Source organism: Coregonus lavaretus (assembly GCF_964263955.1).
Source record: "Coregonus lavaretus genome assembly, chromosome: 23".
Lineage (NCBI taxonomy): Eukaryota > Metazoa > Chordata > Actinopteri > Salmoniformes > Salmonidae > Coregonus > Coregonus lavaretus.
In genome coordinates, this window is record NC_140010.1 from 21,404,961 (window position 1) to 21,431,629 (window position 26,669).

General features: G+C 43.3%; 1 protein-coding gene across 1 annotated transcript in view; it reads right to left on the reverse strand.

Moving 5' to 3' along the window:
• Positions 1–410: 410 nt before the first annotated feature.
• LOC311150441 (cadherin-18-like) overlaps positions 411–26,669 on the reverse strand; it is a gene marked incomplete at both ends in the record, with an annotated part of 43,476 nt that continues 17,217 nt past the window's right edge. The window contains 10 exons of the mRNA XM_084187928.1: positions 411–937; positions 1,749–2,021; positions 4,858–4,972; positions 6,158–6,279; positions 9,144–9,280; positions 9,479–9,732; positions 10,077–10,264; positions 10,762–10,929; positions 25,684–25,803; positions 26,218–26,512. Of these exons, the coding sequence (XP_084044054.1) occupies positions 411–937; positions 1,749–2,021; positions 4,858–4,972; positions 6,158–6,279; positions 9,144–9,280; positions 9,479–9,732; positions 10,077–10,264; positions 10,762–10,929; positions 25,684–25,803; positions 26,218–26,512 (2,199 nt within the window). The remainder of the gene's footprint in view (positions 938–1,748; positions 2,022–4,857; positions 4,973–6,157; positions 6,280–9,143; positions 9,281–9,478; positions 9,733–10,076; positions 10,265–10,761; positions 10,930–25,683; positions 25,804–26,217; positions 26,513–26,669) is intronic.

Consider the following 26,669-nt stretch of genomic DNA (forward strand, 5'->3'; position numbering starts at 1 on the left):
ATGAATACGATCATATGGACAGAGAGGACCTGATCAAAGATCAGTTGCTTTATGAATACTGACCCAGATACTTACCACAACGGTACTAAGGAGAGTCCTATGGGACCAGACACATTACACAACATGACACAAGACTTGCATATAAATTAACTTATCTGAAATCACTGCACTTTATTTATCAATAAAAATATACACTTGGGAAAATCGTTTTATTTTTATACCAACTTCATGATTTTTTTCTGTTTATTTGTTTTTCTCAAAAATAATTAATACTTTCCTCCACTCCACTTGACAGAGACCAGTGTTAAATGACAGTCAATTCCACAACAAAACGGAACAAGTTGTACAACTCAAATAGCTTTGTATCATTCGGTTAACAAACCGGTTAGAAGAGGAGAGATGTTTTTACATTAGGGGGTTATGGTCTGTTCTGTCTCAGAGAGTTCTGTCCCAAACAGTCTGGCCTGCATGTGGCCCTCCAGCTCCCAGTCCTCCAGGTCACTGTAGCTGGGTTCAGGGGGCAGGACCTGGGCCAGCCCCAGAGAGCTGACCGACCCTGTGGCAGAGCCGCAGCCCTCATACGCGTACGTCTGGAGGGAGTCATAGGGCGGCCCGCTGGTGTCTTTGTCAGCGTCCACCACTCTCTGTCTGATGACGTGGTGCATGTCCTCTGTATCCAGCAGCACGAGGGACGGGCTCCGGGGCCCGCAGGCCACCAGCCACCCCTCCGTCCCAGACCTTACCTCCCGCCGCAGCCTCCTCTGTTCTGCCCCGGCGGGGTTCCGCAGCGCTGCAATGTCAAATGCCTCCGTGTCCTCCTCGCCCCCGCCCTCGTCGTCGTAGGTGACCACGTTCTCCCGGATGTCCTCCTCAGAGATGATCAACGGCTCCTTCTTGCCCTTTTTGCTCCGCAGGAGGACAAATAGCACCACGATGGCTACAGTACAGGACATGTCAGAGGAGAGGGGACAAGACCACAGCCAGTGGTGCAAAGTAATTAAGTAAAAATACTTTAAAGTTCTACTTAAGTAGTTTTTTCGGGTATTTGTACTTTACTTTACTATTCATATTTGTGCCAACTTTTACATCACTACATTCCTAAAGAAAATAATGTACTTTTTTCCCCATACATTTCCCTGACACCCAAAAGTACACGTTACATTTTGACAGGAAAATGGTCCAATTCACACACTCATCAAGAGAACATCCCTGGTCATCCCTACTGCCTCTGATCTGGTAGACTCACTAAACACAAATGCTTCGTTTGTAAATTATGTCTGAGTGATGGAATGTTCCCCTGGGTATTTGTGCTGTCTGGTTTGCTTAAAATAAGGAATTTGAAATGGTTTATACTTTTACTTTTACTTTTGATACTTAAGTATATTTAAAACCAAATACTTTTAGACTTTTACTCAAGTACTTGAGTCATTTTCTTTTAAGGTATCTTTACTTTTACTCAAGTATGACAATTGAGTACTTTTTCCACCACTGACCACAGCGACTTACAATATGTCATTACACTACACCAGTCTAAAGGTTCAAAACACACACCTGATTCTCTGATGGCAATGACCTGCAACGTGATTTGAGGGTGGACTTGTGGCCTTTTACTGCTGGAAACAAATCAGCCAGAGGTACTCCTCCAGCTTTCCCTCCCTCCCTCTCTTTCTCTCTCCCCCTTCTCTCCCAACTTCTCTCCTCCACGTGGCCACTACCTCCCCCCTCCTTCCACTTCACTTGTCTCTTACCCAGCAGGATGATGATGCAGAGCAGAATGGCGATAAAGGCCCCGGTGCTCAGGCCTGCTGTGGAGAGGAAGGCTGGGACTTGGCAGGCCTTCACCCTGTTGCTGCTGCTACTGCTGCCACCTCCTCTCTGGCAGACACACACCCGGAGGGTCAGGGTGGAGGTGCTGCTCAGGACGGGCTCCCCTCCATCCCTGACAACCACAGGAAGCTGGTAGAGATCCTGCTCCGCCTGGCTGAACTGACGCCTCCGTGCCACGATGCTGGCAGTGTTGTCTGGAGTGGAATGACAAGAGGTTGAAAATACACTGGATGTATTATGTTGACAAAAAGCCACTATAAGACTTGATACAGACATTACCCAAAATGCAGTGTATTTTTCCATTAAAGCCAAAGCACAACACAAACGGAGCACACATTTTCTTTAGATTTATTAAAGAAATTGGGTAATATGACACATTCCTATTCCACACTGAGTATACAAAACATTAAGAACATATGCTCTTTCCATGACATAGAATATATGTCAATTCAGGTGAAAGCTATGATCCCTTATTGATTTCACTTGTTAAATCCACTTCAATCAGTGTAGATGAAGGGGAGGAGACAGGTTAAAGAAGGATTTTTAAGTTTTAAGACAATTGAGACATGGATTGTGTATGTGTGCCATTCAGAGAGTGAGTGGGTAAGACAAAAAAATGTAAGTGCCTTTGAACAGGGTATGGTAGTAGGTACCAGGCACACCGGTTTGTGTCAAGAACTCAACAGTTTCCTGTGTGTATCCAGCCATCTTGACACAACTGTGGGAAGCATTGTCAACATGGGTCAGCATCCTTGTGGAACGCTTTCGACACCTTGTAGAGTTCATGCCCTGACAAATTGAGGCTGTTCTGAGGGCAAAAGGGGGTGCAACTCAATATTAGGAGGTGTTCCTAATGTTTGGTATACTCAGTGTATATTATATAAATGTTTATTTATTTAGGTTATCCTTTGATATCCTTTCCCAAAATATAAAGAACTGGCCCTGACCTGTTTTTACCCCTGAAATCACATAGGCAACCACAGAGAACAGAAGAACACAGAAAAACAGCACAACCTTTCCCTGAGGTATGAGGAGTGTTCTCCAACATTGCAGAGGATGCCCATTGTTCTCCACTTATTCCTGCTGCTATCTATAAGAAAGGACTGGGAACAGATAGCGAGTGCCTCTTCAGGCTTTATTAACACTTGCCAAAAGTACTCTATCCAGGCCAGCACAGCTGCTGCGACAGCATTTCTCATTCTGAAGAGGCTCCAGCAGATTTTCAATTTTCACGACCCAGAGCCACGCATTTGTATGCACAATCACGGCCCACATTTTCACAATGCAGATTCATTTTCCCCCAGGAGCACAGAGCCATGATAAAGCATGTCACTTGGGATGGTAAGAGACAGGGGAAGAGAGGTGGGGGGAGGAGGAGGAGGGGTGGTGGGGGGGGGGGGGGGGGGGGGTGTTCAACCCTTGCATCCTTCTGGATATCAACAAATGTATTCCAACAGAGCGAGCCCATGGGAAGGTGCTTAGGAGGAAGCATTCATTTACATAGGATTCCTATTGGCATGCAGGGGCCCTGGCCCACTGGCTTCAAGTCAAAATTCATTACTTTATCTCTTTGCCCACTGCAAGGAAACAGGTAAACAAGAAAGAGACAATATCTTTCATTCATCCTCCACTTGGGAGACAATAGAATATAAAGCCACCTCCAAGATTCTTTCTTCCTCTAAATTATTATGATTACAGCAGAGGAAATCAGAGATTATTATCTATCTCTTTAACACATCCTCACTGGAGAGTAAGCTGCTGTATGTCTGTAAGAATCTACTGCATTCACAAGGAATTTCTGGCTAAATAAATAATGTCTATCAGCTGGTGAACAGCAGGAAATCATCCAGATTGTCCCACAGCACACTGACTGAGAACATATGGCCTTTCCATGACATAGACTGACCAGGTAAATCCAGGTGAAAGCTATGATCCCTTATCGATGTCTCTTGTTAAATCCACATCAATCAGTGTAGATGAAAGGGAGGAAACAGGTTAAATAAGTATTTTTATGCCTTGAGACTGTTGAGACATGGATTGGGAATGTTTGCCATTCAGAGGGTACATTGGCAAGACAAAATATTTAAGTGCCTTTGAATGGGGTATGGTAGTAGGTGCCAGGTGCACCGGTTTGTGTCAAGAACTGCAATCCTGCTGGGTTTTTCACGCTCAACAGTTTCCCGTGTCTATCAAGAATGGTCCACCACCCAAAGGACATCCAGCCAACTTGACACAACTGTGGGAAGCATTGGAGTCAGCATCCTTGTGGAACACTTTCGACACCTTGTAGAGTCCATGCCCCGTCAAATTGAGGCTGTTCTGAGGGCAAAGATTCCACACAGCCAGAGGGAGCTAATGTATCCTACTTCCACCCAATCAGTGCACTGAAGCAGCAGTGTTCATTTTAGCTCTATCTGAGGAGTACTACCTGGTCCTCCTGTATGTGTAAACATAGGCCTCATGACACATCAGTGGAAATGTGGTTTCACTGAACAAGCGCCTGAGGGAAAATAGAGCCAGTTGGGAAGGAGATAAAAGCCAAGTACTAGGCTACACCACCACCAAGAGCACAGAGCACTGATACAAAACTCAGTGGAAGCTCACTTCCTCTGTCTGGCATCATACTGATTGCTGTGATCCATCTTGGAAGTCTACCTTGATCTTGAGATTCTCCCTGATCTGCCAAAGGAGCAATTGGGTTTTCAGACAAGGAAAAAAAGAACATAACAGTGTTCTCTCTGAATTCAGCCAAGGAGCCTTAAGCTAAAAAGAAAAAAAACAATGGCTGTTACCAAGGAAACACCACTGCAGGTCCTTCCATTTGATATTAAAACGTCTCCAGGGAGGAGAAAGTGTAAATGGTGCTAACTGTTTGACAACAAACACCACTAGATATGATTGTGTTAGTAATGACGCTCCAGAGTATCTGCCACAAATATCTGTCCCAACACATATCCCTTGTGGCGATTCAACAAAATGACATTTTTAAAATTTTTAAATCACCACAGAAAACCACAGTAACCAGCCTACCTTCATTATCCTTCAGGGTGAAGTTAGGATTGACTGGAACACCAGTTGGCAGAGCAAAGGAGAACCGTCCATTTGCAAAGTTGTCCATGTCTGATGGCTTCACTGTCTGGATCAACTGTCAGAGAAGAGGGAGAGGAGTGAGAGGACGAGAGGGAGAGGAATACGGGGGTGAGAAACGTTTTACGTCACATGTATGTTTATACAGTCTACAGTACATATGTATTAGGAGCTACATATAATGGGAATAAGTAAAGAAAGTCACTGACAATTATTATTATTGTATTATAGGTACATGTGTTTTTCCTCCCTCCCTTTCCATGAGGACATGTGCCAGTATTTCACATGCAGTCTTGTTCCAGGCAGAAGTGTATATCAGAGGTGGGGGATATGGCCTGACTCCAAGAGCACTGTTCGTGATATAATGTCAGCTCAATGAAGGAAGTTGACTTCTACCGGCAGATGACCTGAGAGTTAGAAATTCTCATATGGATAGTACACCAATTATAGTGTCTTCTAACCTGGCTACCTACACACTCTACTGTGCTATAGCATTGTCAGTCTATGAGAAGCATTCCTGAACTTGTGGTAGCATACAGTAATCCTCCCTAACAAAACATGTACAACTAGTTCTAAACAAAATTATAATTTATTTCCTTTCGATGAACATAACAGCATAATTTACTATGAATCAAGCCAAATTCCCTGAAAGTTACTTGAAGTTACTGTAATTTGTTGCAGTGTTTGAAAAAGCCCCTCGACATTTCATCTTAGCATGCATCATCTGTCGCCTTTAGCCAGCTCACTGATTATATGCTGCAGTCTGTCTAGTAATCTTAATTCAATGGGGAAAATATGAAGAGAGACTGCTATTGCGATATGAATCTGAGCAGTCGTGCTTTGCTGCACATGGGCCAAATTTGAATGAGCGATGATAAACATTTTCTGCAATCCGGCTCTGTTGCGCTTAATGCAGCTCCTATCTGCTTGTGGAGACATTGGTACATGCTGAATAATTTATAGGTTCAAGAGGCTGCAAAGGTCTGCAGCACCACAGATAAATCCATTCCTGATGGTGTCAAACACACAATAAAGGCAGAGAGGGTTTGTGTGTATATGTGTGTGTGTGTCTGTGCGAGAATGTGTGTGAGTGTATGCATGTGTGTGCTTGATAAGAGGTTTTAAAAGACAACATAGTTGAATAAGGAGAATATGAGCTAATGGGAGAGAAGGTGGGAGAGAGAGGGAATGAAGTGGAAAAGAGCAGGAAAGAGGGAGGGAGGTGAAAGTGAAAGATACTCACCTGTCCTGCCCTGGAGCTTTCACACACAATGATTTCATTGTCTCTTGCTATGTAGGGAGCATTGTCATTTACATCCAACACCTGGATTGTTACAGGAACATGGCTGACGAGACTGGGATTGTCTGAAAATAACAAACAAACAAAGATCAACATGCATAAAACCATGGAATTAAATATAACACTTTTATATTGTATCTCTATGCAAAACACTAAAACACTAAACACATATTTTAACCCCCTATGTAAATTACTACCTTAATTTTTGCTGGGGTCCAGCAAAAATAAAAATAAACAAATGTCCCAAGCAATGGCATGGCATTTTCAAGACATTGTTATAGGCCTATACAGTGGGGGGAAAAAGTATTTAGTCAGCCACCAATTGTGCAAGTTCTCCCACTTAAAAAGATGAGAGAGGCCTGTAATTTTCACCATAGGTACACGTCAACTATGACAGACAAATTTAGAAGAAAAAAATCCAGAAAATCACATTGTAGGATTTTTAATGAATTTATTTGCAAATGATGGTGGAAAATAAGTATTTGGTCACCTACAAACAAGCAAGATTTCTGGCTCTCACAGACCTGTAACTTCTTCTTTAAGAGGCTCCTCTGTCCTCCACTCGTTACCTGTATTAATGGCACCTGTTTGAACTTGTTATCAGTATAAAAGACACCTGTCCACAACCTCAAACAGTCACACTCCAAACTCCACTATGGCCAAGACCAAAGAGCTGTCAAAGGACACCCGGAACAAAATTGTAGACCTGCACCAGGCTGGGAAGACTGAATCTGCAATAGGTAAGCAGCTTGGTTTGAAGAAATCAACTGTGGGAGCAATTATTTGGAAATGGAAGACATACAAGACCACTGATAATCTCCCTCGATCTGGGGCTCCACGCAAGATCTCACCCCGTGGGGTCAAAATGATCACAAGAACAGTGAGCAAAAATCCCAGAACCACACGGGGGGACATAGTGAATGACCTGCAGAGAGCTGGGACCAAAGTAACAAAGCCTACCATCAGTAACACACTACGCCGCCAGGGACTCAAATCCTGCAGTGCCAAACGTGTCCCCCTGCTTAAGCCAGTACATGTCCAGGCCCGTCTGAAGTTTGCTAGAGTGCATTTGGATGATCCAGAAGAGGATTGGGAGAATGTCATATGGTCAGATGAAACCAAAATAGAACTTTTTGGTAAAAACTCAACTCGTCGTGTTTGGAGGACAAAGAATGCTGAGTTGCATCCAAAGAACACCATACCTACTGTGAAGCATGGGGGTGGAAACATCATGCTTTGGGTCTGTTTTTCTGCAAAGGGACCAGGACGACTGATCCGTGTAAAGGAAAGAATGAATGGGGCCATGTATCGTGAGATTTTGAGTGAAAACCTCCTTCCATCAGCAAGGGCATTGAAGATGAAACGTGGCTGGGTCTTTCAGCATGACAATGATCCCAAACACACCGCCCAGGCAACGAAGGAGTGGCTTCGTAAGAAGCATTTCAAGGTCCTGGAGTGGCCTAGCCAGTCTCCAGATCTCAACCCCATAGAAAATCTTTGGAGGGAGTTGAAAGTCCGTGTTGCCCAGCGACAGCCCCAAAACATCACTGCTCTAGAGGAGATCTGCATGGAGGAATGGGCCAAAATACCAGCAACAGTGTGTGAAAACCTTGTGAAGACTTACAGAAAACGTTTGACCTGTGTCATTGCCAACAAAGGGTATATAACAAAGTATTGAGAAACTTTTGTTATTGACCAAATACTTATTTTCCACCATAATTTGCAAATAAATTCATAAAAAATCCTACAATGTGATTTTCTGGAGAAAAAAATTCTCATTTTGTCTGTCATAGTTGACGTGTACCTATGATGAAAATTACAGGCCTCTCTCATCTTTTTAAGTGGGAGAACTTGCACAATTGGTGGCTGACTAAATACTTTTTTCCCCACTGTATATTTTTCTGTCCAGGGTTCATGCCTTGCACTTATAGTGCATGTTATGTACTCTACATCCTTTTTTTCTCAGAGCATCTCTCCATCAATTAAGGTCACATCCCCACTGAGCCTTCCCATATTTGCATATCTTGTGTTTGTCTGTCTCCTGAGGTTGGCCATGTTGCCAGGTGAAGTGTAAATTCCCTTCGAAAGGTGACCCGGTCACTCAACTAAACTCCTGCTGCCTGGCAGCACATTTCACTCCCTGAGGCTCCACAGAGAAATCATGTTCCTATTAAACGTGGGATACATAAATCATATTTTCCCATTTCACGCATCCATAAATTACAGCCACAACGACCACCAACCAACATCTAGAGTCGGGACAGGAGACGTACTAACCCCAAGCTACAGCAGTAGGCAGAATGGAACAGAAACATGCTGTGTGGTTGCACAGTAGTTTGTCTCACTTAATATACATATAGCTAGCACACAGGACATTACAAGTGACACTTTGCTAATATACACTATGCACTATATGTATAGTGTTTATGTAAGTCATGAATCCCTCATTAACATACACCAGTCTCCGGAAAGGTGCGGACTGGTTTTCCCATTAATTAAGGTGACGTAACACAATCAGCGCAGCGTTAGCTGACATTTATCGATGGCTAGTTCAGTCCATTAGCTGAACACTATTATGCAGAAAAGGGTAAAGGAAAGAGTAATTGCTTAGATAAGCATCAGTGGAGAAAGAGAGGGAGAAGAAGAATTGATTGACTCGACCACCTTCAGCATCACACTATGATGTTACACACGCAGCCCCGCATCAATCCCACAAGGCACTGCTGGCTGTTTATTTTCAAGAGCCATGTGTTTAATGTTGATACATATGATTAAAGTGACATCGTTAATGTATTCATGCAGTGTCATGAGCATATTTTATCCTCCATGTTGAAAGTCATAATAAAGTCATCATTATTTAAAAGCAAAATGATAATAAGGTAAGATGATTCCTAGATAAGGATCCTCCGCTGTGTCAGATGTTACTTACCAACCTCTGATGCCATCACAGTGATGTTGTGCCAGGCCACATCCTCTCTGTCCAGACTCCGGGTGGTCTTAATCCCCCCGTTATTCACACCAATGGTGAAATACACTTGCTCCTCTTCACTGTGGTCTATAAAATACCTACATGTAGGAGAGGGAACAACTAAAATAGAATGAATAAAATAAAGTTTGAATTGAATTGAATTGAAAATGAAATGATGCTGTTTAATCTATCATTCAAAAAACCATCTGACTTTCAACATGGAAAGGTAGAAGCTTTGAATCTTGTGATGGCGTTTTGGAGTCCAACAAAATGGCCGCCCCTTGCATATCCCATACCTTACAGGGCTTTTGGTACTGTCAGGGTCCTGAGCCGTCACTGTGCCGACCTCTGTTCCCACAGGGGAGTTCTCGTACACGTCCATGATGTAATAGTCCATGGAGAAGACAGGTGGCTCGTCTACGTCTCCGATGATGATCCGGAGAGTGGTGGTATCTTTGAAGGGGCCCAGGTGGGAGAAGCGTGGGTCCAGGTGAGTGTTCACTCCCTCTATGTGAAGCGTGTGGACTTTCCTCTTCTCATAGTTCAAAGGCTGCGGAGGAAACCGACAATCAATCCCTTTTCAAAGCCTTGCTTTTCTTTACAGTCCTGCTTCCATTGGTATTTGAGAGAACAGCCTATGTGGTAACAATGAGTACTTACTCATAGTATTAACACAATTAGCGCTAGTGTGGCCTAATGGTACGTAATGGTACTACTTCTTTTAATTCATCCCAAATAAATAAAAAGCATATTTATTAGGTAATTATTATGTATACAGTAATTACCATATTACCTTGTGGTTTCTCAGTAAACACCAAGAGAACTGTAACATAAAGCACAACCACAGATGGTTTTATTTTCACTGGAAAATGAATGTGTGCATCTCAACAGTACCTGTCTTAGTGATATGATGCCTTCCTTCTGGTCAGTGTCTGCAGTGATGGAGAACATGGCCTTCCCCTCTGCATTGGTTATGCTGTACCTAATCTCTGCATTGACACCCAAATCTTCATCAGTGGCTTTGATTTTACCCACAGCTTTTCCAATCTGAGCAGACTCTGGAACGTACAGCTGGTAGTTTTCTGTAATGGGATGAGCACATGAATAAGCAATAAGTTATTATCTTGGCATGAATGATATAGCATTTATGACTAGATGGAGGAGTAATTAGCCTACTGTTCATGCATACCAGCTAGATGTAGATGTGAATAAATGGGTCAATTAATCACATTTCCTGTCTGCTTGCAATTCAACAATCATCTGCACACTACATCATACATCATGTTTGTATCACTTACAGCCACCCCTGCATTAACAAACATCTACTATAAAGCTACAACTTGGGGAGTTTTATTTAAAAGTAACATTTGGCTGTGCAGTACACAGAAATAGAATCACTGATTCTAAGATTCAATTTCTATGGTGCATTACTTACAGTACAAACATCTTAGTGTTTTAAAACCTATATAGTGTTCGATATAGTGCTGTTTAAATCCTATGTTTTATTACAGTAGAGAATCAATATGTAAGGACAAATATTGAGGTAGAAAAACGAACAAACAGACGTCTGTGTACATACTCTGGGGGAATTTGGGAGGATTGTCGTTGACGTCTGTCAGAGTGACATTGACGGTGGTGGAGCCTGACAACCCACCCACCGAGCCGGCCATGTCTTTGGCTTGGACCACCACAGAGTAGCGCTCCCTGGCCTCTCTGTCCATGTTGGATAGGGCTGTCCTGATGACACCTGGATGGCAAGACAAGAAGGCTCTTTATATCACACTAATATCCATAAATGTCTGTTAGGAGAGATACTGTATGTATTGACAATAGACAATCAGAGAGATTCCTCCTCCATAGCATCAATCCAATCTTGGATGAGTTAGAGATGCCGGTCACTTTTATTCACAGTACTGTATGTCACAAATGTGATAAGGATGAAGGCAGGAAAAGACCGCCTGACTTGTTGTACAGGAGGAGGAACATTGATTTCCTCAAATTGGGTTTCATGTACTTCACCTTAGGAAATCAATTATAAACGGTTGACAAATTCAGCCAGAATTACAACCAGCTTTAATACCGTGTTCGCCAAACCCCCTCATGTCTTCATCATCATACTTTCACACCTACGGTGCATTCGGAAAGTAATCAGACTCTTTGAATTTTTCCACATTTTATTAGGTTACAGCCTTATTCTAAAATTGATTAAATAGTTTTCTACACACAATACCCCATAATGACGCAGCAAAAACTGGTTTTTAGACATTTTTGCAAATGTATTTGAAATACAAAAACAGAAATAACACATTTACATAAGTATTCAGACCCTTTACTCAGTACTTTGTTGACGCACCTTTGCCAGCGATTACAGCCTCGAGCGTTCTTGGGTATGACGCTACAAGCTTGGCTCACCTGTATTTGGGGAGTTTCTCCTATTCTTCTCTGCAGATCTTCTCAAGCTCTGTCAGGTTGGATGGGGAGTGTTGCTGCACAGCTATTTTCAGCTCTCTCCAGAGATGTTCAATCGGGTTCAAGTCCAGGCTCTGGCTGGGCCACTCAAGGACATTCAGAGACTTGTCCCAAAGCCACTCCTGCTTTGTCTTGGCTGTGTGCTTAGGGTCGTTGTCCTGTTGGAAGGTGAACCATCACCCGAGTCTGAGGTCCTGAGCGCTCTGGAGCAGGTTTTCATCAAGGATCTCTCTGTACTTGGCTCTGTTCATCTTTCCCTCGATCCTGACTAGTTTCCCAGTCCCTGCCGCTGAAAAACATCCCCACAGCATGATGCTGCCACCACCATGCTTCACTGTAGGGATGGTGCCAGGTTTCCTCCAGACGTGACGCTTGGCATTCAGGCCAAAGAGTTCTATCTTTGTGTCATCAGACCAGAGAATCTTGTTTCTCATGGTCTGAGAGTCCTTTAGGTGCCTTTTTAGCAAATTCCAAGCAGGCTGTCATGTGCCTTTTGCTGAGGAGTGGGTTCCGTCTGGCCACTCTACCATAAAGGCCTGATTGGTGGAGTGCTGCAGAGATGTTTGTCCTTCTGGAATGTACTCCCATCTCCACCCTATTTCAGGGATCATCAACTAGATTCAGCCGCGGGCCGATTTTTTTCTTGAACGGATGGTCGGGGGGCCGGAATAGACATGATCGGCAGGTAGCCTAGCGGTTAAGAGCGTTGGGCCAGTAACTGGTCACTGGTTTGAATCCCCGAGCCGACTAGGTGAAAAAGCTGTAGATGTGCCCGTGAGCAAGGCACTTAAACCTAATTGAGCATAATAAGTCGCTCTGAATAAGAGCTCCTGCTAAATGATTAAAATGTAAACATAATTACAAATAATTTGTAGACTACAAATTGAGCACAAGAAGCCCAAACAGATACAATGTTTGACTACAACATAATCATTTCAAACCTTGCTTGCATTGGTATACGATCATGTGTCTCTCTACATTTTACATTTTAGTCATTTAGCAGACGCTCTTATCCAGAGCGACTTACAGTTAGTGAGTGCATAAATTTTTCATACATACTCTACTATGCTTGGGAACAGATTTCTTAAATTAAAATCGCTTGCAGCTGATTTCCTGGTGTTTTTACAGTCTATTATGTCCAACAATGTCCAAACACATTTTTTTCATTTTTTTTTTTATAAGACTTGTTGGGGAACCCTGCGCTATTTGATATGCTAACACATAAGTAAGCTTGCCTTGCCTTGCCCCTCTCTGAACTATCAGCACGCCACCCCCCTCCTTCTCTCCTCCCTCCTCTCCTCTCAGCTTGACCCACACCTAAACACTGTGCTCTGGCCAGAGGCTCTGCTATGCTGCATTACTCGCTTCACAGCGTTACAAAGGAGAGTGCCATCTGCCCTAATCTTACCCTGAAGACTGAACAAGGGCTAGCAGGAAAACAGAACAGATTGACCATACTGTACATCATACACCTGTACGAGAGGGAGGCCACAGGGAAAACAGTCAGGGCATAGCTCACTCAGTACTGTAAGCAAGATGTCCTTGGTGGAACATCGGCTGGAACAACCATGGCTAAACGGTGGCACACAGGGTCTGACATGCCACAGTTAACTCTGTGTGGTGTCACACGGTGGGGGTTCAGGGGTTAACTGGTTCTCCTGGAACACTCAGGTTTTTGTCAGTTATCGGGATCACATGGGTCACAAAGATTGCAGTAAGACGACTCGTCTCAAAGAAGGTCATTTCCAAAGCTTTTGAGATGGGGTAACATTAGGTGAAAGTACAGTGACATTCAATAAACAAACATAGCCTATGTTCAACCAACGAGCAGGATATGTATCCTCAGAACATTGGGTTTAAAGGAGAATGAGTTTTAGAGCATTTGCGTGAAACGGCTCCACTCCAAAGACTGTATGGATGAAGACTCCTTAGAATTTATTTTATAGTCCTACACATATTGTAGTGGTTTCATCAGTCTGCTTTTTACCTTATGTAACCTCCCTTTTTCTTATACAATGCTCAAAAAAATAAAGGGAACACTAAAATAACACATCCTAGATCTGAATGAATGAAATAATCTTATTAAATACTTTTTTTCTTTACATAGCTGAATGTGCTGACAACAAAATCACACAAAAATTATCAATGGAAATCAAATTTATCAACCCATGGAGGTCTGGATTTGGAGTCACCCTCAAAATTAAAGTGGAAAACCACACTACAGGCTGATCCAACTTTGATGTAATGTCCTTAAAACAAGTCAAAATGAGGCTCAGTAGTGTGTGTGGCCTCCACGTGCCTGTATGACCTCCCTACAACGCCTGGGCATGCTCCTGATGAGGTGGCGGATGGTCTCCTGAGGGATCTCCTCCAGACCTGGACTAAAGCATCCGCCAACTCCTGGACAGTCTGTGGTGCAACGTGGCGTTGGTGGATGGAGCGAGACATGATGTCCCAGATGTGCTCAATTGGATTCAGGTCTGGGGAACGGGCGGGCCAGTCCATAGCATCAATGCCTTCCTCTTGCAGGAACTGCTGACACACTCCAGCCACATGAGGTCTAGCATTGTCATGCATTAGGAGGAACCCAGGGCCAACCGCACCAGCATATGGTCTCACAAGGGGTCTGAGGATCTCATCTCGGTACCTAATGGCAGTCAGGCTACCTCTGGCGAGCACATGGAGGGCTGTGCGGCCCCCCAAAGAAATGCCACCCCACACCATGACTGACCCACCGCCAAACCGGTCATGCTGGAGGATGTTGCAGGCAGCAGAACGTTCTCCACCGCGTCTCCAGACTCTGTCACGTCTGTCACGTGCTCAGTGTGAACCTACTTTCATCTATGAAGAGCACAGGGCGCCAGTGGCGAATTTGTCAATCTTGATGTTCTCTGGCAAATGCCAAACGTCCTGCACGGTGTTGGGCTGTAAGCACAACCCCCACCTGTGGACGTCGGGCCCTCATACCACCCTCATGGAGTCTGTTTCTGACCGTTTCAGCAGACACATGCACATTTGTGGCCTGCTGGAGGTCATTTTGCAGGGCTCTGGCAGTGCTCCTCCTGCTCCTCCTTGCACAAAGGCGGAGGTAGCAGTCCTGCTGCTGGGTTGTTGCCCTCCTACGGCCTCCTCCACGTCTCCTGATGTACTGGCCTGTCTCCTGGTAGCGCCACCATGCTCTGGACACTACGCTGACAGACACAGCAAACCTTCTTGCCACAGCTCGCATTGATGTGCCATCCTGGATGAGCTGCACTACCTGAGCCACTTGTGTGGGTTGTAGACTCCGTCTCATGCTACCACTAGAGTGAAAGCACCGCCAGCATTCAAAAGTGACCAAAACATCAGCCAGGAAGCATAGGAACTGAGAAGTGGTCTGTGGTCACCACCTGCAAAACCAGTCCTTTATTGGGGGTGTCTTGCTAATTGCCTATAATTTCCACCTGTTGTCTATTCCATTTGCACAACAGCATGTGAAATGTATTGTCAATCAGTGTTGCTTCCTAAGTGGACAGTTTGATTTCACAGAAGTGTGATTGACTTGGAGTTACATTGTGTTGTTTAAGTGTTCCCTTTATTTTTTTTAGCAGTGTATTTCAAGTGCTTTTAAAACCATGAAGGCACTGAAATACAGCCTCCCAAGGCCGCAGTAACAAAACAAAAAAAGAGAAAACCTGGCCAATGCTGTGGTGTATCTTATTGGCAACAATCCACAGGGTTGCCTTTCAGAAACTAAAATACTCTGCCACTGAATGCACAATAAATGTCTTCCTGTCCTTTAACAAATGAATGCATGTGAGAAAATGAGAGAAAGAAAAAAATGCTAACAGATACCTCAACCCCAGAGAATGTTATAGAGATTGCACCAAACACACTGTGGCCACAAACCACCTGCCTGGACAAGTAAGTTCAGCTGTCAACACACCAAAAGCACAATAATGCTAAAAAGCCTATTAGTGTTCAGCCGGTTAAAGAAGAAAAAAATGCCTGAACATGGAAACACTGAATTTAGCCCGACCAAATTACAGAATTCAGCAAATGGATTATACTTCTCTGTCTCTCTCCATTCTCATTCTGTCAGGGTTAAGGCCTGACCATGGAACCAATTCCTTTGGCTTCCATTCTCATTCTAGGGAAACAATGTAGTGCCACTGTGACAAGGGATAAAAGGCTGTTAGGGCCATGTTGTTGTGTTGCTTGCTTTCCTGTTGACCTTGGCATTCCCCAGTCATTCTCCCTCAGCTCTCAGGACCAGCCAGAGTGGGTGATGTGATGGGATGTCTTTGACTTTGCTCTTGACCCAGGGACTCTCAGAGGTACAGCCAATACTGTAGTCTCTTCTCCTCTCCTTTGAGGCACAGCCAAACTACCGTACAACAGTCCCTTCTCCTCTGGATCCTCTGAAGAGTAGACAATGAATGCTCTGCTCATTTAGCCAAGTCCATCCAGAGTTCAGGCATGTTGCTCATTATACAGTGACAACAACATCAATGACTGATGCAAAGTTGACATTTGCTAATGCATATTCTGGTGTAATCTGATAAAAAATAATATAATATTACGTACAAACTGTCAGAAATTTGCCCATTGTTTCTGTTACAGCATTTCATGAAAGAAAAGTTCAAACATACAGTTTAGCTCAGTATGACTGTATTGTGCTTGGCCAGATGGCTAGCTTCATTGGAGTGGGTGGGTGATGAATGAACTACATCTTTTAAAAGAAGACTGACTGTCAGACTGTTAATATCAATTAAGTCCAAAAGACAGCATGCACTTCCTTCAATTGATCAAAAGTGAAAGGTTTTATAATCCCTGCTCACATTAAAATTGATACAGTAGCTTACTGTAGTTATGTTAGTCAGATAAGGGATGGGTTATCATTAAATGCAGAGTCTTATCATAAAATATTCATCTGGGTCTTTTATTTACTCTAGTCATCAATATTTCCTGCCATACTTTTGTTGTCTATTGGAAGTTACAGGTACACTGTTCACACTGTTTAAGTATCAAATCCTCTCAGGCCTTTTATTTGAGCACCTAATCAATGTCAGATTGATCATGCTAACAATGGAACGTTTTACAGCCGTATCAGGCTCGATTTGACAGAAGAGATGCTTCATATTTAATGTCCAATTATTGTCCAATTATTGTGTGTGTGTGTGTGTGATGTAGCTCAGTTGATAGAGCATGGCGTTTGCAACGCTGTGGGTTCGATTCCCACAGGGGGTATGAATTTTTTTTTTTTTATGCACTAACTGTAAGTCGCTCTGGTTAAGAGCGTCTGCTAAATGACTAAAAATGTAAAATGTAAAAAATGTGTGTGTGCGTTTATATGTACACACGTGCATATGGGGTTGGGGAGTAACTCACAAAACAACTGTAATCAGTTACATTACCAGCAAGAATATTGTAATCAGATTACAGATACTTAAAAAAAATCCAAAAGTTACTTTACTGATTGCAATTTTGGACAGGTAACTAGTAACTGTAACGGATTACATTTATAAAGTGTTAACCCTCGGAAGGCTGTAACTAGTAACTTTGTGGCCCAAGCCGAGTCCTCAGAGCATGTGCAGACCAGCTGGCTGGAGTGTTTCCCGACATATTCAATCTCTCCCTATACCAGTTTGTTGTCCCCACTTGCTTCTAGATGCCCACCCTTGTTCCTGTCCCATAGCACTCACTTCTGTCATCATGAAGTGATTTGAGAGGCTAGTTAAGGATCACATCACCTCCACCTTACCTGACACCCTAGACCCACTACAATTTGCATACCGCCCCAACTGGTCCACGGATGACACAATCGCCATCACACTGCACACTGCCCTATCCCACCTGGACAAGAGGAATACCTATGTAAGAATGCTGTTCATCGATTACAGCTCAGCCTTCAACACCATAGTACCCTCCAAGCTCATCACTAAGCTTGTGGCCCTGGGTCTGAACCCCTTCCTGTGCAACTGGGTCCTGGACTTTATGACGGGCCGACCCCAGGTGGTGAAGGTAGGCAACAAGACCTCCGCCACGCTGAGCCTCTATACAAGGGCCCCACAAGGGTGTGTGCTCAGCCCCCTCCTGTACTCCCGGTTCACCCATGACTGAGTGGCCATGCAGGTCTCCAGCTCAATCATCAAGTTTGCTGACGACACAACAGTGGTAGGCCTGATAACCAACAACGACGAGACAGCTTACAGGGAGGAGGTGAGGGCCCTGGCGGAGTGGTGCCAGGAAAATAACCTCTCCCTCCATGTCAACAAAATGAAGGAGCTGATCGTGGACTTCAGGAGACAGCAGAGAGAGTACGCCCCCATCCACATCGACGGGGCCACAGTGGAGAAGGTGAAAATCTTTGAGTTCAATTGACAACCTGAAATGTTCCATTCAAACAGACAGCATGGTGGAGAAAGCATAACAGCACCTCTTCAATCTCAGGAGGCTGAAGAAATGTGGCTTGGCCCCTAAGACCCTTACAAACTTCTACAGATGCACCATTGAGAGCATCCTGATTGGGCTGTATCACAGCCTGGTACATCAATTGCACCATCCGCAACCGCAGGGCTCGCCAGGGGGTGGTGTGGTCAGCCCAATGCATCACCGTGGGCAAACTGCCTGCCCTCCAGGAGTAATACAGCACCCGGTGTCACAGGAAGGCCAACAAGATAAATGACTAAAATGTAAAATGTAAGATCATCAATGACCTCAGCCACCCAACCCATGGCCTGTTCACCCTGCTACCATCTAAAAGGAGGAGACAGTACAGGTGCATCAAAGCTGGGACCAAGAGACTGAGAAACTGCTTCTATCTCCAGGCCATCAGACTTTTAAATAGTCACCACTAGCCGGCCTCCGCCCAGTACCCTGCCCTGAACTTAATCACTGTTACTAGCCGGCTACCACCCGGTACTCTACCCTGCACCTTATAGACTGCTGCCCTATATACATAGTTATTGAACACTGGTCACTTGAATAATGTTTACGTACTGTTTTACCCACTTCATATGTAAATACTGTATTCTAGTCAAGGCTCATCCTATATAACTACTGCTGTACACACCTTTCCTATTAATATACAGTCCATACTGTCTATACACACCATTATACATATATACAGTGCCTTCAGAAAGTATTCATAGCCCTTGACTTATTCCACATTTTGTTGTGTTACAGCCTGAATTCAACATTTATTTTTTCTCACCCATCTACACACAATACCCCATAAGTGAAACAGACATATCTAATTTACATAAGTATTCACACCCCTGAGTCAATACTTTGTAGAAGCACCTTTGACAGCAATTACAGCTTTCTGGGTAAGTCTCTATGAGCTTTCCACACCTGGATTGTGCAACATTTGCTCATTATTATTTTCTAAGTTCTTCAAGTTCTGTCAAATTGCTTGATGATCATTGCTAGATAACCATTTTCAGGTCTTGCCATAGATTCTCAAGTAGATTTCATTCAAAACTGTAACTAGGCCACTCATTCACTGTCTTCTTGGTAAGCAACTAGATTTGGCCTTGTGTTTTAGGTTATTGTCCTGCAGAAAGGTGAATTCATCTCCCAGTGTCTGGTAGAAAGCAGACTGAACCATGTTTTCCTCTAGGATTTTGCATGTGCTTAGCTCCATTACGTTTCTTTTTTATACTTAAAAGCTCCCCAGTCCTTAATTATTACAAGCATATCATGTTAAACACTAATATTGTCCATGCAACTTATTATGTGACTTGTTAAGCAAATCTTTACTCCTGAACTTATTTAGGCTTGCCATAACAAAGGGGTTGAATATTTATTGACTCACAACATTTCAGCTTTTAATTTTTAATAAATGTGTAAACATTTCAAAAAACATAATTCCACTTTTACATTATGAGGTATTGTGTTTAGGCCAGTGACAAAAAAATAATCAATTTTAAATTCAGGCTGTAACACAACAACATTTGGAAAAAGTGAAGGGGTGTGAATACTTTCTGAAGGCACTGAATATATTTTTATTCCGGACTCTGACATTGCTCGTTCTGATGTTTCTTAATTTAATTCATTTTATTTTTGGGATTTGTGTGTATTGTTTTTTATTGTTAGGTACACTGCTCTGTTGGCGCTAGAAACATAAGCATTTCGCTACACCTGCAATAAAATCTGCTAAATATGTGTACGTGACCAATTCAATTGTATTTGATTTGAAAGTAACCTACACAACCCTGCATGTGTGTGTGCATGTGTGCCTTTAGGGCGTTCACGTGCATGCGCGTGTGTGATTGATGATCATTGGTCAGGAGCTGAACACCTCACTTCCTGATCACAGACACATGACTGTAGTGTAGAGGCAGCTCTGATTCTGATCTGTAACTGGTCTGACTCTGGGTTGACTGTGGGCTGAGTGACTAGGTCTCCTGGGCCAGTCTGCTGATGGGGCCCCAATGAGTTGCTGGAGAGAGACAGGAACAGCTGGCATTGCCATGGCCATGGCCCAGGATCAGGATGCACTGCAGCTGGAACAGTCACAACCCAGCCAGGCTACTTCAAAGCTCTGCCTTAAACCAAATCAGGACCACTCACACAAGTAGCCGAGCAGCGCAACATGGACCTTTATCAAACAGACAGTATAATAACAGATCTGGACACCCTACAGTTAAACATAGCCAGGGTTCAGCTACGCCTTTAATCAGGACCACTTTCTCAAGTAGCCGAGCAATGCAACATGGACATCAATGAAACATACTGTTGATATGATAAAATGACAAAACTAGACCTATTATAATGGTAATGCCGTTGCTTGGTTGCATTCATGACATGTGGTCGATGTGTGTCAATAGCACTTGAGCAAATGTGACCAGAACATGGCTAGGACCACCATCTTGAGTATTGACAGATGGTAAATACTACACTGTCACAATAGTCTTACTGCCAGATTCACTCTGCTTTCTTGAAACACATTGACATACTGTTCAAGTAAAGACATCCACTTATCTCCATCTTTACACTTTGTTCTCTTTAACTATATATACTGAACAAAAATATAAACGCAACATGTAAAGTGTTGGTCCCAGAAATGTTCCATACATACAAAAACCTTATTTCTCTGAAATGTTGTGCACATATTTGTTTACATCCCTGTTAGTGAGCATTTCTCCTTTGCCAAGATAATACATCCATCTGACAGGTGTGGCATATCAAGAAGCTGATTAAACAGCATGATCATTACACAGGTGCACCTTGTGCTGGGGACAATAAAAGGCCACTCTAAAATGTGCAGTTTTGTCACACAACACAATCCCACAGATGTCTCAAGTTTTGAGGGAGCATGCAATTGGCATGCTGACTGCAGGAATGTCCACCAGAGCTGTTGACAGAGAACTGAATTTCTCTACCATAAGCCGCCTCCAACGTCGTTTTAGAGAATTTGTCTGTACGTCCAACCGGCCTCACAACCGCAGACCACTTGTAACCATGCCAGCCCAGGACCTCCACATCCGGCTTCTTCACCTGCAGGATCGTCTGAGACCAGTAACCAGGACAGCTGATGAAACAACTGAAGAATTTCTGCACAAACTGTCAGAAACCGTCTCAGGGAAGCTCATATGCGTGCGCGTCGTCCTCACCAGGGTCTTGACATGACTGCAGTTTGGCGTCGTAACTGACATCAGTGGGCAAATGCTCACCTTCATTGGCCACTGGCACACTAGAGAAGTGTGCAATTCACGGATGAATCCCAGTTTCAACTGCCAGCATGTATGGCGTCATGTGGGCGAGCGGTTTTCTGATGTCAACATTGTGAACAGAGTGCCCCATGGTGGCAGTGGGGTTATGGTATGGGCAGGCATAAGCTACGGACAACAAACACAATTGCATTTTATCGATGGCAATTTGAATGCACAGAGATACCGTGACGAGATCCTGAGGCCCATTGACGTGCCATTAATCCGCTGCCATCACCTCATGTTTCAGCATGATAATACACAGTCCCATGTCGCAAGGATCTGTGCACAATTCCTGGAAGCCGAAAATGTCCAAGTTCTTCCATGGCCTGCATACTCACCAGACATGTCACCCATTGAGCATGGTTGGGATGCTCTGGATTTACGTGTACGACAGCATGTTCCAGTTCCAGACAATATCCAGCAACTTAGCATAGCTATTAAAGAGAAGTGGGGCAACATTCCACAGGCCACAATCAACAACCTGATCAACTCTATGCAAAGGAGATCTGTCACGCTGCATGAGGCAAATGGTGGTCACGCCAGATACTGACTGGTTTTCTGATACACGCCCATACCTTTAATTTGTAATTTTTTTTCAATTGACTGATTTCCTCATATTAACTGTAACTCAGTAAAAGCTTTCAAATTGTTGCATGTTGAGTTTATATTTTTGTTCAGTGTATATACTGTATATCTCTGTCACACGCACACACACACACATGCACGCACAGACACACACCACAGCCACAAACATTTAGCAATTTTTAAACTAACTCTATTGATATTGAGTGGAATCCTTTGAAAAGCATCCTCACAGAAGATGTATTTTGCTTGGGTGGATGTTTTTAACAATTCTTCAAGGCTTTTTTAATTTCTCTTAGGTCTTCAAAGCAAAGAACAAGATGTCTGAGAGCCTTTTTACAATGAGACGAAGGGGGATTAAGAATGCTAGACTACAGAACAGTCGGCAGGTACAGTGGGGAAAAAAAGTATTTAGTCAGCCACCAATTGTGCAAGTTCTCCCACTTAAAAAGATGAGAGAGGCCTGTAATTTTCATCATAGGTACATGTCAACTATGACAGACAAATTGAGGAAAAAAATCCAGAAAATCACATTGTAGGATTTTAAATGAATTTATTGGCAAATTATGGTGGAAAATAAGTATTTGGTCACCTACAAACAAGCAACATTTCTGGCTCTCACAGACCTGTAACTTCTTCTTTAAGAGGCTCCTCTTTCCACTCGTTACCTGTATTAATGGCACCTGTTTGAACTTGTTATCAGTATAAAAAGACACCTGTCCACAACCTCAAACAGTCACACTCCAAACTCCACTATGGCCAAGACCAAAGAGCTGTCAAAGGACACCAGAAACAAAATTGTAGACCTGCACCAGGCTGGGAAGACTGAATCTGCAATAGGTAAGCAGCTTGGTTTGAAGAAATCAACTGTAGGAGCAATTATTAGGAAATGGAAGACATACAAGACCACTGATAATCTCCCTCGATCTGGGGCTCCACGCAAGATCTCACCCCGTGGGGTCAAAATGATCACAAGAACGGTGAGCAAAAATCCCAGAACCACACGGGGGGACCTAGTGAATGACCTGCAGAGAGCTGGGACCAAAGTAACAAAGCCTACCATCAGTAACACACTACGCCGCCAGGGACTCAAATCCTGCAGTGCCAGACGTGTCCCCCTGCTTAAGCCAGTACATGTCCAGGCCCGTCTGAAGTTTGCTATGATCCAGAAGAGGATTGGGAGAATGTCATATGGTCAGATGGTCAGATGAAACCAAAATATAACTTTTTGGTAAAAACTCAACTCGTCGTGTTTGGAGGACAAAGAATGCTGAGTTGCATCCAAAGAACACCATACCTACTGTGAAGCATGGGGGTGGAAACATCATGCTTTGGGGCTGTTTTTCTGTAAAGGGACCAGGACGACAGATCCGTGTAAAGGAAAGAATGAATGGGGCCATGTATCGTGACATTTTGAGTGAAAACTTCCTTCCATCAGCAAGGGCATTGAAGATGAAACGTGGCTGGGTCTTTCAGCATGACAATGATCCCAAACACACCGTCCGGGCAACGAAGGAGTGGCTTCGTAAGAAGCATTTCAAGGTCCTGGAGTGGCCTAGCCAGTCTCCAGATCTCAACCCCATAGAAAATCTTTGGAGGGAGTTGAAAGTCCGTGTTGCCCAGCGACAGCCCCAAAACATCACTGCTCTAGAGGAGATCTGCATGGAGGAATGGGCCAAAATACCAGCAACAGTGTGTGAAAACCTTGTGAAGACTTACAGAAAACGTTTGACCTGTGTCATTGCCAACAAAGGGTATATAACAAAGCATTGAGAAACTTTTGTTATTGACCAAATACTTATTTTCCACCATAATTTGCAAATAAATTCATTAATAATCCTACAATGTGATTTTCTGGATTTTTTTTCTCATTTTGTCTGTCATAGTTGACGTGTACCTATGATGAAAATGACAGGCCTCTCGCATCTTTTTAAGTGGGAGAACATGCACAATTGGTGGCTGACTAAATACTTTTTCCCCCCACTGTATCCCTTTGATACTTGATACCTTTTCGATAAATGGAATCCGCAGTTGGGGGAAACAGAGCTACTGGCTGCCTCACCACCGTTGTTATTGTTTTTGTTGCCGAGAGGAGTCGCGCAGCATGGTAAAAAGCATTGCTGTACATATTGTGCTCTTCTATCACGCGTGCAATGATCTCAGAGGGGAAAAAACGTGTTTGTTGTTTGCAGTAACTTCTTAGTTGTTGTAATATCGCAAACGAACGTGGCTGTTTCACCATTAATTTAAATTACTAAAGCCATTGTCAAAGCTTAGAAGGCATGAATCATGGTATGGATACACAGGCATATTGCATATAATAACCAAGGCCAGGAGGTTTTTGCTGACTATGTGACCAGGTAAAACTATGTGGCCTGCAGGGCAAAGTAGTTCAAATTTTCCACTCTCTCTTCATCATTTCTGTAACTTGACTTCTCAAATTCAAATTATTTGTAATTGTTATTAGTCCTACCTATTTAAGTCAGTTAATGTCATTTATGTCTTCCTTAGGTGAAATACTCCCTGACACCATGTAACACTGATGCCGAATTAATAACCTCTTGAACGTTACTGCAAAATGTAGATTTCCACCTATATAGACATACCCAAGATAATTTATATTTTCATGAGATGGCCATAAACAATAACTAGTATTGCTGCATAGTTCTAGAAAGGTCTGGAACTCACCTTTTTGGTAAAAATAGTTATAAATTGCTGAGGTGTACTTACTTTTGAAGACACAAGCTCAAGTACATTGTTAAATATTTAAAATCATATATCATTATTTTCCTATTCAACAAAAGTGGGGGAATAGGGTTTGAAATGACTGAAATTATTTCTAAATACAGTAACAATCAAATTATAAATGACTTGCTATAAGATTTCACCTTTCTTATAACTGTAAAATAAATATGATCATAGTACAAATTTGGCCCCATTTCATATAACTGATGACAGAGCATTTTCTGCCAAGCCTCCTCTGAGAGATGCAGAGACGCCATTCGAATGTCTGCAGACTTGTTACAACTTCAGCTTTACGCACAAAGTGATTTCGTTCCTCAATGACCAAGAGAACATGTTTTGGTTAAAATTTTACGAAAGTATTTATTATTTTTTCATGTTGAGAGCTCTAAATCCGGCTGAGAATATCACAGTGAGATAAACCCACGATTGCTGAAGTCGCCAGACTGCCACCTTTAAAATGCCGTGTCCCAGGCTGGGCTTAGTTGCTCAGAGGGAGATGAAATCGATTCTTTGTCTGGATAGGCCAGAAAATGTGACACGTCACACCCTAGGTAAATGTTGGGTGTGAAACCTGACACTTCAAGTCAGGTACGCTGACAGAGTGATAGCAGAAAGCAGATGGGTGGGGCTTTCTGGCACTATAAGGCACTGGACCCTGTGACGTTCACATAGCACTTTGTACACTAAAATATCGTCATTAAGGATTCTGTGAAGACAGAGGCATGCTGTTGCTGTTCCCTCGACTGTGTCATTTATTTTGACCAATTCAAACCCGCAGCCATCTCTAAAACTAGACACAATTTGAGCTATTGGCTCTGTAATCAGCAGTGTCGTTAAACATCATAATGAGGCACTTTGATCCTATTTCACAGCTTAACAGCCTGAATTCAACTATCAACACCCAATAAAACACAATAGAACAAAGCTAATTTATCACTTGGCAGAAACAATTCACACATGCAGCGTTATATTGCAGTAAATGTTAAGTAAAAGGCTGGTTAGCTCACCGGTTTTAGGATCCACAGAGAAGTAAGGCTGTCCCTGCAGTATGCTATACACAATCTTGGCACTGTTCCCATAGGTGGGGTCGTCTGCATCTGTGGCTGTGACCTGAAACACTGATGTGCCTGCATGGAAGGAAAGGTTGTATCAGTACTGCATTTCCACACAAAACCCATACAACTAAAGTACAATGTGCCATGACTACAGTACAAACTACATTTACATACTGTTGCACAACTCACTATATTGTCAAGGTTTTCTTATTGTAAAACTACATGAAAAAAAGACCACAGAGTGTTTTGTATCGCATAAAGTGAGGCCACTCCCAATTGATCAAAATCATGTATCGGGACCGTCAAAATCCATTTACAGAGTTGTGCATCAATGCCTGACTGCCTCTGTGATGCAGCAGGGATCTGCAACAATACTGATGACTCAGCCAATGGTGTGACTGGTCTCACAATCAGGGTACAAAGCTGGCTGCCTCCAGTCAGGTGCACCCAGCGAATTAAAAGTATGTTTTCAGTATTCGACCTTACCAACGTCGGCCATCTCGGGAACAGCAGCAGCAAATGGGCCATCTGGAAACATGGGCGCGTTGTCGTTGACATCCTGGACCTTGATAATGAATTCAGACTCTGGCTCTAGAGATCTGTTGGTGTAACGATCGATGGCCTGGGCATGTAAGACATACTGGCCCTTCTTCTCCCGGTCCAGGCTCTTGGTGGCATGGATGTCCCCTGTGACCTCATCGATGACAAATATTGTACCAGCCTCCTCTCCAGACAGCAGGTATCTGACTGAGCCATCTCCTTTGTCTGAGTTGGAGTGCAGCTGGAAAGGAATATATGTTACAATACTCATGTGAACATAGAAAATAATACACAGGTATAGTCACCTCACCATCAGGGTTGAGGTATTTTCTAGCATAGTCAGTTTAGAGAAGGAACTAAAATTGTCCATGAGGATTTCAAATGGAAGTGACTCAACC